Source organism: Metopolophium dirhodum, chromosome 7, assembly GCF_019925205.1.
Source record: "Metopolophium dirhodum isolate CAU chromosome 7, ASM1992520v1, whole genome shotgun sequence".
NCBI lineage: Eukaryota > Metazoa > Arthropoda > Insecta > Hemiptera > Aphididae > Metopolophium > Metopolophium dirhodum.
In genome coordinates this window covers 27,505,343-27,517,177 of record NC_083566.1, presented here as the reverse complement: position 1 = coordinate 27,517,177, position 11,835 = coordinate 27,505,343, and the positions used below count along the sequence as shown (strand labels likewise).

Here is an 11,835-nt window from a genome sequence, read left to right as displayed (position 1 = left end):
TATTATATTTGTATATTATGATAACGTCTATTTTCACTTCACATAAAGACTTATAAATACATTATTAAGACAAATTATTATTCATTAAACATTTTAATTTATGTAATATTTTTGTTGGTAAATCATCCCCCTTCCACTTTGTCCAACTGATTTCAAAATACCACCAAATAATTGCAAATTGAGATTCGTTAATTCCAAATCATCCTGCAGTTTTGAGTAAACTCAAATTCAAATTTGGGAGCGGCCGACTTCATGAAAGCCCCCCCACTTTGTCCAATCGAAATTAAAAATACCGCTAATTAATTTCAAACTAATTGCAAATAATTGCAAATCATTTTTTATATCTTTTACGATGTTTTTAGCAAGTTCCCATAGGTCCTATGTAACCACCAACCAGTTTTGAGACTTTTATAGATAAATATATCTAGATAAAAATTGCCATATTTTTGAATAGCTTTATCAAGAAATAAGTTTGAGGGATCAGATTATTTTATTCCTTTTAGATTCTTTTTAATTTTAATTATATTTTTTTATTTAAATTGTCTTTTTTTTTATTGAAATTCGATTTATAAAAATATCTATATTTATTATAAAATCTTGATAGAATAAAAAAATATATTAATTAATTAGATATTTTTATAAATCGAATTTCAATAAAAAAATATACTTAGAATTAAAAAGAATCTAAAATGAATAAAAATATCTGATCTCTCAAATTTGTTTCTTGATAATGCTTATAAAAAAGTTGCAAATTAGTTTGCAATTAATTGGTGGTATTTTGAAGTCGATCGGACAAATTGAGGGGGCCTCATGAAGTTGCCCCCCACCAATTTTGAATTTGAGTTTACTCAGAACTGTTTTTTATTTTCAATTAGCGAAATTCTATTTGCAATTATTTGGTGGTATTTTGATATCAGTAGGACAAAGTGGGGGGGGGGGCAACTTCATGTACATGCCGCTAGGCCACGATTGCGTCCGGGACCCCCGGCCGTATTTGTGTTGAGGAGCTCCAATAGTACTATGGATATTGGATATTATTATATTAGATTCCATTATAATTTAATACTATTATCATTTTATCAAAAATTAGTAATTACTAATATAAAGAAAATCAAATACACAAATTAAATCGCATTAAAAAATATTAAGTTGTATAATATTACAAGGCGTATTATTTATATAATTTTTAGAATTATAAACAATTACGAAGTAATTATTCAGTTAACTTAAATGTGAATTTTAAATAAGGTACTTTTAAAAAAATATAATATTTTGCACTACCTTCTTATAAGCATTTTTTTTATCATTTTATGAATTAACACTTTTTGGGGCCCTCCTGAATAAATGCATCCGGGGCCCTTCAAGTACCAGGCTGACAATGTCTATTATACTTCTCTACCACGGTCTTAGAAGATAATATAATCTTCTAAGACCGTGTTCTGTACTATATAGAAATCTGTGATTTCAGTAGTTTGGTGATTTGATAACCACTTTAGAAAAACTGCCGCTTGGCACATGACGGGCAGCGCTCTTTTTTTGTGACCCCGAATATAGTCAATCTTCACACTGAGCATATTAGTCATGCTCTACCTAAGGAATATTAAACGATGTCGATAGCGAAAATCGTTACATATACACAAGAATAGTATAAGTAATAACTACGATAACTCGTACAATAATATAACAATGCATGTTATAGTTTGTAACTAAGATGAAATTGTTAGTGAGAGAGTTTAAGTGGGACTAAAACACAATTACCTACTAATTGGGTTTTTAATTTCTCTATAATATAATGATATTCTTTGATTATCATTATTTCTACATGTTACATAAGTATATTATAATTATTTGTTTTTAAATGTTTAGGTATTACTGTGATTAGTGTCTATAGTGATATTGTAAACCACTGTGTGACGGGGAGTCGGCAAAAGAAAACCGTACCATTCAAAAAAGGTCGCACCGCGGCAGTGTAAGAACTGTTCCGGTGCCGATGCTAGTGGGAAAAGAGTCGTTGTGAGTACTCTGGATAATGGATCCTTCAATCTCATCCCGCGGGCGACGAGGAGAGCCCCACTGAAAATCCGACATTGCTAACGCCCGAACGGTATCAGTGCCCGTCGAGCTTTGTGGCGTGCGTCCGGCCGACGCGCGCGGATACCTCGCGTGCTCGCGCTCGCCGGCCACGCGTTTGCGACTTATGTGGATGGCCTCGCGGAGACTGTCGGGAGTAGCGCCTTAGTAGAAGGGGAGCTATTTGACTGGGTCGAATCCAGCGCTCGCCGACGCGGATCAACGAGACCCACCGATCTACCTCGTACGAGAGTAGCCGGCGGGGGACCGTCAGTATGGTGCCAGGGCGCCCTGACGTAAACCCGTCGGAGGGATGTGACCACGTCGTAAAAAGGCGTGAAGGAGCCGCCCTCGCGATATATGGCTAAAGGTGTAACAACCCCCGAGGGAATGGTCTTATACTCCCCGTCACACATTACTAGTAAAATAGGGGTTAGGTACCCCGCCTACCCCTTTCCCGGACTAGATTAGTCAGCCAGTTTTTCAACGTGACTCGTCTTAGCTTGGTAGGTAGCAGGTGTGTACTTGTACTGGTCAGTCCACCCGCCTGACTCGTCGTGACCCGGTTGGGCCGTCCTTGCCAGGCGGGTGAACGTGCCAGTAAGTCTTCACGGGGTTACCTCGATGCCCTTTCAGCGACCTAGGTCGGACCGCTCCAGGGGCCCGCCAGCCCCTCCCCTCCCGGCGGCGCTTCACCCGTGAGGGCGCGGGAACACCGGCCCGGTGTAACCAGCGGTCCCCCCGAACCTGCCCTCGCTCTGCCGCCTTCAGAGTTCGTAAATGGGACGGTGGCTCGGTGTTAGCAAACTTTTCAAAGTCAGTATCCATCCGCCGGCGACGTGGACGCCCCGGCCTTCGGCAAGCGCCGCGGTCTGTCGACCCCCGCAACGCCCAGCGAAACTCACAGGCCTCACCTCCTTGGATGTGGTTTCGCTAGATTCTATAGTGATATATTATGATTTATGATGTGCTTGAACATTAGATTAAGTTTGAATTTACTAAATACATAGGCGCAATTTGGACAGTTGATTTGGGGAGGCTAAATTTTTAAAATCAATACAGAACCACATTATTTTTTTATTAAGTGGATTTAACAATGAATATATTTAAAAACTTAGGGGGCTTATATAAAACTAGGAGGGGCTAAGCCCCCCCTAGACCCCCCAAATTGCACCCATGACTAAATAGTTAAAAAGTAGAAATATTTACCTATAATAAATACCTAATTGGTGATTGGTGAAGTAGACTGTAACAAAATTCCAAAATACAAAACAAATTACAATATTAAAAGCGAACATTTTTTTATTGCATAGTGTGTCAAAATAGGAGCATAGAAATGTATCAAAATGTATTTTATATTTTAAGTTTGAACCTGAGCTCTTTAACGGCTATAGAGCATAGGTGAAAATGGATTAAAATTTAAAGAGGTGGGGGGGGGGGGCTAAAATCAATGTGAGTGAAAGGGCGTCGATCGCACATAACTGGGAAGCTGTCTGTTTTCGAGGGCTCATAATGGAATATTGATGGGTTAGCTCCTCCTCCCCTCCCCAAAGCACTCCGATTTCCACCTATGGGCTGGACTAAAAACTAGAGTCAGGCTTATACTAGCTTATAATATATACTACTTATATACTGTACTAGGTGGGTTAGAACTTTTCGAGATAACGAGAAAATTACTAATAAAATAAAATAATATAGGTACTTATACTTATATCATAGCAATGCGTTCATGTCAATTTATTTTGAAACAACAAATCAAGCTAAATACAATTTCTACTCAAACTGCTGTGTAAAAAAATCCAGCTCTACTCTCTCAAGTGGTTGTTATAGCAAATACATGTTGTTGAACAGCATTAAATGGTATTATTTTTGTAAAATACATTAATATCTACTATATAACTCCCGTATATAAATATTTAATGCATAATATTTATTCGAATAGCGTTTAAATGTACTTAACCTGCACGTTCGTTAAAAACATCAAAAGTAGGAAAAATATAGTTATTATCTGAACGCGGGAACGATAAAAAAATATCAAGTGTTAGCACAAATGTATATCAGCAGTATTCTTTAAGCGTTAGATCTGTCAACACAATTTTCATCGACAGAATAAAATTATAACATAATTCCACGAATCATACATTCATACTCGCGAGTGTTTCGAACTGCGAAGGTCTGCAAGGTCCAAAATGCGTCTTCCTGACGTTAACGTACAATTGTTACCCATCAAGGCGCATTTTTTCCTCTCGAATGGCGGTAAGACCCGTCGTGATTGTACCTGCTCCAGCCAGCAGATCGCGACAAACTCGTGACCGAGTACAAGATTTTATTAATGTATATATACGTACTCGTACATACCATTAATCACATTGTTATGTCACGTTGTCGCCTTTCTTTATAATTTCTTCTTCATAACTATACTTCTCCTTATGTCGTGGACTTGTGTTTACCGCCGCAGGCACGTCGCCACTGACTCCATACCTGACCACCGTGGCCAAACAACGGGGCTACTCTGCACGACTGGTGGGCGCCGTCTTCTCAGTGCTGCCCCTCGCCGCAGTGTTTGCCCGTCCCGTTTTCGGCGCCGTGGCCGATCACTTCCGATGTCAAAAGACCATGTTCCTGTGCTTCATCGTCGTGGTTACTCTGATAACCGCTTCATACGATCTCGTACCCGACCCACCAGCGGACGTCGACAACAGGCGGGACGAGATCGCGCTTGCCACTCACCAGTTCTGGTTGTTTTGCGTCTTCTTGGCGGCCAGATACGTCACGATCAGCATTGTCACCACTTTATCGGAAACCATGTGCTTGCAAAGTTTGGGTAGGTTTGAGAAATACCATATCCTTATAGTGTTATTAGTCATCTTGATCAAAAATCACGTGGATGACAAATGCTAGTCATTGGTCAAGATAATATTATAACGGAGGTCGGAGAATTACACTCGTATTTCGTTCACATAGACAGGTTGAGACCTTGAGTCCTTCGTAGATACTATTTTAAATGGCAATCGGAATTTAAAATATTATACTATTTAATATATACTAATACCTACTTATACCTGTATACTTTGTCCAGCGAGAGAACACACCGCGGCCCGACGAAAATCGAATTTTCTGAGCATCCCCACGCAACACCCTTCCATATAGTGGAACGGTCTCGAAATGGTGATTCGGAGAATCGACATTTTCTCTCGCTGGACAGAGTATAATATCATATAGATCATAGGTTATATCGTTATGACATTATTCATAATTATGTTTTGACATGACCTGCAGGTAAAGACACGCACAAGTTTGGACAACAACGATTGTGGGGCTGTATCGGTTGGGGTTCGGTTTCTATGATGACGGGTTGGTTGATCGACTGGTATAGTGGTGAGAGTTCGATAAAAAACTACACGCCCGGAATCATCGTGTCAATAGTTTTCTTGTTGGCAGACTTGCTGGTTGCATTTAATATAGATGTAACTATATATTTTACTTATAACTTTTGTAAGTTATAACGGTATTCGCATAAGATGTCTTTAATGTTTTTATCAAAAATCTTAATCATATACTTCTACAAACCATTAATATATTAATTTATAAATGTTGTACACTAATTACTATAATTTATAATATAGTTTTTACTCTTCAATAAAACTTCATAGATTTTTTTATTTATACATTTTGATTTTTAGTAAGTAAAATCTTAGAGATTTTAATATATTTTTTAAGGTTGTTAGTTCATTAAATTTACACCCCAAATAATAACATTGCTGTATTATGACATTTTTACAGTATGGAAAATAGTAAAATACTTAGATTTTGGTAAATCAATATTAACAATTAAATATAAATTATGCTATGATATGTGGCTTTAATACATTTATTTGTTCTGTAATAGTAACTACGCCACGTAAACTTAAACACTCTTTTTTATTCAACCACTAATGATAGTTATACCTCCTCCCCATGTTTGGTTAGTATTACTTATAGTAACACACTAATACATAAAGGCAAAGCTGGGCATTAACGAGTTAAAAAGTTTATTTTATTTTTAAACTTTTTAACTTAACTACTTAGTTACTTTTGGCTTTTCATTCACTTAACTGTTAACTTACTAAATTTCTTATTTAATTAACGTTAAATTAACGAATTAATTTTTTATTTTAAGAAGTAAGTTAAGTTAATTTATTTTGTTTTTAATTTCTTTATATTTCACTATTTTAGTCTATTTCCTTTTCATGTCAAAAAATATTTACCGTTAACTGTTTAAAGTTAAAAAATTATATCATTTGAATCTAACTTATATGGAAATACTGTGTAAAGTATAAACATATATTATAGTCCATAATTTAGTTTTGGAAAAAATTAAGTACGCTAGCGTTGTATAAACAAATACATTTTTTTTTTTGTAACTTTATAAAAAGTTAATAAAAAGTGTGTATTAACTTTTAACTTTACTAAGTTAACCTATAGTTAAATTAACTTTTAACTTTTAATTCTTTGTTATTGGTGCATATTAACTTAACTTAACCGAGTTAAAAAAAATCATTAACTTGCCCAGCCTTGCATAAAGGACATGTAGTACCTACCCATGTATAATTTATCTTGGATAAGTTTTAACTTTAGGTATCAAGTATCCAAATTGAGAAATATTAATATTATATAATTGAATATGCTAATCTATTAAATTAATAAAGATTTATTTTTTCAAGGATTGTCAAAGTGATGTCGTATCAAAACATATTTTCAAAGATCTCAGAAAAGTGCTCGGTGATATTAAGGTTGTAAGTTTCCTTATTTGGGTAATATTTTTTGGAATTTTTTATGGAAGTATTTCACTATATTTGTTATGGTACGTAACTTTATTTGTTTGCATCTTGTACATTGAAAAATATTAAAAAAAACACTTTATAAAGGCATATGGAAGAACTGGTCACTAGGTATCACCCCGAAAAATATTCTTCGATTAAAACAATTCAAGGAACACTGTTTGCTATAAAATGTTTTGGAGGTGAAGCTCCATTTTTCTTTTTATCTGGTGAGTTACTCATTTACAATACAATTTTATTTATTCAGCGATAACAATTGATTAAATATTTTTACTAAATAATAGGTAAAATCATCAAAAAAGTTGGTCACCTGAATTCGATAATAATTGGTCTTGCTACACTATCGTTTAGATTTTTTCTATACTTTATTATTAAAGATCCAGTGTGGGTGTTGCCCGTAGAGTTGTTGAGTAGTCTAGGTTTTGCATTACCATATTCGGCAATGACAGCTTATGCATGCGTTTTAGCACCAGAAGGACTCAAAAGTACTGTTCAGGGGTTGTTTAGTACGATATTCCAAGGAGTAGGCAAGTATTTAATGAAATAATTAAACAATTATAATTGCACGAGCATTAAGGATATAAAAATAATAAATTGTAACTAAATTTATAATCTTTGGTTAGGCGTGGGTCTTGGAAGTCTTATAACGGGTTACCTCTTCAACGAAATAGGGAGCAGCGAGACTTATCTCGTTTTGAGCATATTGGCATTAGTTGTTTGTTGTATACAGACTATTACAATCAAGATTATGGCTAGAACTTCAAAATCTCATGAAAATAGTGACGTCAATTAAAGCATAAAGTGAAGCAAAATCCTTAAGAGGATGGATGTCATACGCACATATTACGTTCTCTCTGTGACTGTTATACTAACAAAACACAGCAAATTTTACGTCAAAATAATCTATTTTACTCTGTTCATTTTAATATTAGAAAGAATTTACTTAATAATTATATAATAAAATTTAAATATAAAAATACTATTTAGAGCTTCACGCCTTCACGAACATTTTTTTTTGATATTTTAATTTTTAAGCAAGTTATGAGCATTTAAAATAATCGAGTAAAATGGTTATTCACTGAACGTACAATTTGCCATGTTATGCGTTGGTAAGATGAAGACAACACAACTTCTAAATACATTAAAGTAATTGTAAAGGAAATCAATGATTATAATTATGTATAAATTACCAAACAGTATAAAGATACCTATAAAATGTTTTGAATAAAAAAAAATGTAATTTAATTATAAATTTATAAAAGATTCTATACCTAACTAGCTTTGTTTTGTTTTTATTATTATTATTATTATTATTATTAGAAGTAGAAGTAGAAGAAGAAGAAGAACATAGATTATTGGCTGCTTTTGGCGTTTTGTGTAGGCAATTTATGGTTGTAGATTTACATAAATTATTTATTTTTTTATTATTATAATTGTAGTTTTATGATTTGTATGATTCAATAGTATTTTGATAGCATAAGCTATGTATAAATCAATGATATAAATAATATGTTTGGTACAAATTGAATGAATAAAAATGTGATCAAATATAATTATAAAAGAAAATAAATATAATAAAAACACGAATAATGAATACTTATATACTACAGTTGTCGCGTAATATGAGTAAATAAAATAATAATAAATTATATGTTATTATGGTATCATTCGACATTCACTAACCATGGGCTACCAGGAAATGTGCAGAGTTGAGTTGAACCTAACGTTTGGACACGACTGCATAAGATACGACATAGCTGTGACTCGTCTTTAGAAAAAGATATTATGGACGAATCCTTTTGCAGATGATGTTTGAAAGACAAAAAGTTTCTATGCATTTGCAATGACATAAATTTCATTACATAAAAGTCGATGCTACCATGAATATTTAAATAATATTATATTGAAATATTGTTATGAGCATTGGCACAACTAGGAATATGCTAAGGGGACTTGTGCAGCCCCCAGTTTAAAATGTGCACCCCCCAAAAAATAAAAGACTTTTTTCATTATATTTTGAAGTAAAAGTTATCAATAAATACAAAAATGTTGTATTATACCTATATATTATTGTATTTTGAGGAATAAAATATGTACATAGGTGCTTTGATACTATGTTCCCACTGTTCCCAGCTATAACATAAATATAATATTATGAAATAATCTTTAGCTTATTTAATGTGTTGTACAGAACAGGTCACAGATACGTAGTTATTACCAATGATTATATAATACAGTGTATTATGTAATCAATGTTATTACATATTTGTGTAAGTAGGTTTTTTTTTACGATTGTCAAACCCCATGACCCCCCCCCCCCCCCCACTGTACGCCACTGTACCACTCACTATTTCTATTGCACCTCTTTATTCAACCAGCTGTTTTAAATGTCATGAAACTCATTCATTCATAAACATTTTTTTACGGTCCTGACACAAAGTGTTTATTTTGTGTGTGTGATGCCGGTCGGCGATAGTGGGTGATGTGTTAGGTGTGGTGATGAAATGGTGAAGAGACGACAATATTAAATATAAATACATTTTACAAAATACTTAATACATAAAATCATCTTGGTTTAGGCATCTATAGTTAAGCTTACTTATCCACCGATCAAGACTTATATCAAAATAATTCCTTATCGTCACTTGGACTTTTCTATAAAGCTTGATTGGTGATGAAACATTGTAGGTGCATAAAAATATTTTAGTCTTCAGATAACCTATGTCACCTGAAAGATATAATCCTTCGTTAATAATTGCATTCATTGTTGATGTGTGTGCGTCTATGAATCTAAAAAATGTTGAAAATAAAAAGAACTTATACTTTACGAACGAAAAAAAAGTTAAAAAAGTTAAAAAGAATATAGGAAAACTTTTAGAAAATAAAAATTATAACAGTAATCGGAAAAACATAAATATTATTAACGAAAGTAAAAACTGATGTACTATACAAAAAAATGTATTTTGAACAAAATTAAAACGGTAATAACATAAATAAGAAAATTAATAACTAGGCAGCATACTATATGAATAACTTGTTAGTGTTAACTTGTTAACTTGTTTTTGTGCCAACACACGATACAACAAATTAATACCAATAGCAGCCAGTTATAGTATAGCCAGGGTAAATGGACATTTTCCCCTCGATATATTTTTGATGCGGACATTTCCCCCCCCCCCCCCATATCTTTTTAAAGGTTATTATTGACTAATAATATAATATTATTTATTATTTAATATGAAATTTTTTTTTAAAATAAAATATATAACATATACAATTATTTTTATTTTCATAAATATAATAGATTATAAATGTATATGTTTGATCAACTAAATTACTTACTTGTACTTACTTAAATACAACAATACATTTATCTAGATAAATATCATTTTTTTATACTTATTTTTATTGTTTTTTAGTATTTTTGTAATATTAGATTTATATCAATATAATGACATAATATTTATAATAACAACAGATTGAGCCTTTTAATCGTTATCACTTATCAGAGGTTCAACCGGTTTTCGTCAGCCGCCTGGTGCGTTCTTATTTCTACGAAGTTAATTTTAATTTATTTTTAAAATGGATGGGGAAATAAACCTATGGCTAATAATTATATAGGGATGATCGTATTGAGACTCATTTTCGTTATGGGCTGCGCACGTACAATTATTTCATGTTTTAGCATGGAAAGGAATCTCAGCTGGCAGTGAGTTTTGGATTTATTTAGCCAAGAAATTAATAATTTGTATGGTTTTGTTAGCAAATGAATCGAAGTGATAATATTCACTGCCAGTGGCGGCCATGACACCTGCGTATCACAAAGTTGCGATCATACCTATATATTTAGCCATGTCTTTTGAAGAGGACGCCGCGGCAAAAACTGTTTTTTTATATATATTTAGCCATGCCTGTACCTAATTAATTTTAATACGCTCATTATGATTTATGGCTAGTAGAGAACGATGTACCTATAGTGCATGCCCGCACGCAGGTTCTCGTATTATCATAATACCGTCGTTGACAATGATAACTAGAAATATATTCTTCCAATTTTTTTAATAATTTATATTATATTAGAATTTTAGTAACATTGGTTTTGTAGGGGCACTATAATATTTATCTAGATAAGCCCATTTTTTTATCTAAGCTAAACATTAGATAAATCGTTTTAATTATCTAGATACTTTAAAAGATAGATGATCAGATATGTAGGAGGTACCTACGTCCTGCCGGAGTTCCCTGAACGTTCCGAGTATCCGACACAATTATATCTATTTGTAGAATAACCCCACCAGGGTGTAGAATTTTTATTATATAATTATATTAATAACTTCGGAACTGAATTATGTCAAAATTATGGTATAAATATTTTTAAATATTTGGAAAATCACGGAGAAAATATTCAGCGAATCCGTCACGCGAATCCGCTGTGTATATAGCCAGACAGAACGAAAACCGCTGCGAAATCCGCTCGACGAATTTCGCCGTGTATAGCCCCAGCCTAAGCTCGAACTCCAAACGGTAATATTATTAATGATTATCACATTAATAGGTATTAGGTATGTATTAAATAATTAATGTTCATCATAATGTTAAATCATCGTGGCGATCCGGCGATCGTAAAACGCATACGTTTAGTACCTAGCCGGTAGTCACGACTCACGACTATCGGACTATAGAGTATAGCACAATGGTTCTCAAACTTTTTTTCCCGGAAATGCCCTTTTTGAAGAAAATTCAGCCACGGTGTCCTGCTGTGAATAGCACGAGAAACATAAATATTAAATAAACACTAATTATCATTCTCATAGATGGTCAATATAAAATTTATATATTTTTATACTTACCTATAGGAAATGATGAAAAATTATTTTTAACTTAAATATTGTAACATTGTAACTAATAAGATGTAAATGACTGCTAATTTTTGCAAAGTTTGTAA

The 11,835-nt window shown here is 33.3% G+C and overlaps 1 protein-coding gene across 1 annotated transcript; it reads left to right on the top strand.

Annotated features, from left to right (window-relative positions):
• The first annotated feature begins 4,152 nt into the window (after positions 1-4,152).
• Positions 4,153-8,424, top strand: LOC132948810 (major facilitator superfamily domain-containing protein 6-B-like). The gene is made up of 7 exons (XM_061019460.1): positions 4,153-4,326; positions 4,529-4,894; positions 5,350-5,537; positions 6,774-6,913; positions 6,978-7,099; positions 7,175-7,417; positions 7,514-8,424. Exons 1-7 carry the CDS (start codon positions 4,260-4,262, stop codon positions 7,681-7,683), a joined length of 1,296 nt encoding a protein of 431 aa, XP_060875443.1. The 5' UTR covers positions 4,153-4,259; the 3' UTR covers positions 7,684-8,424.
• The last annotated feature ends 3,411 nt before the right edge of the window (positions 8,425-11,835 follow it).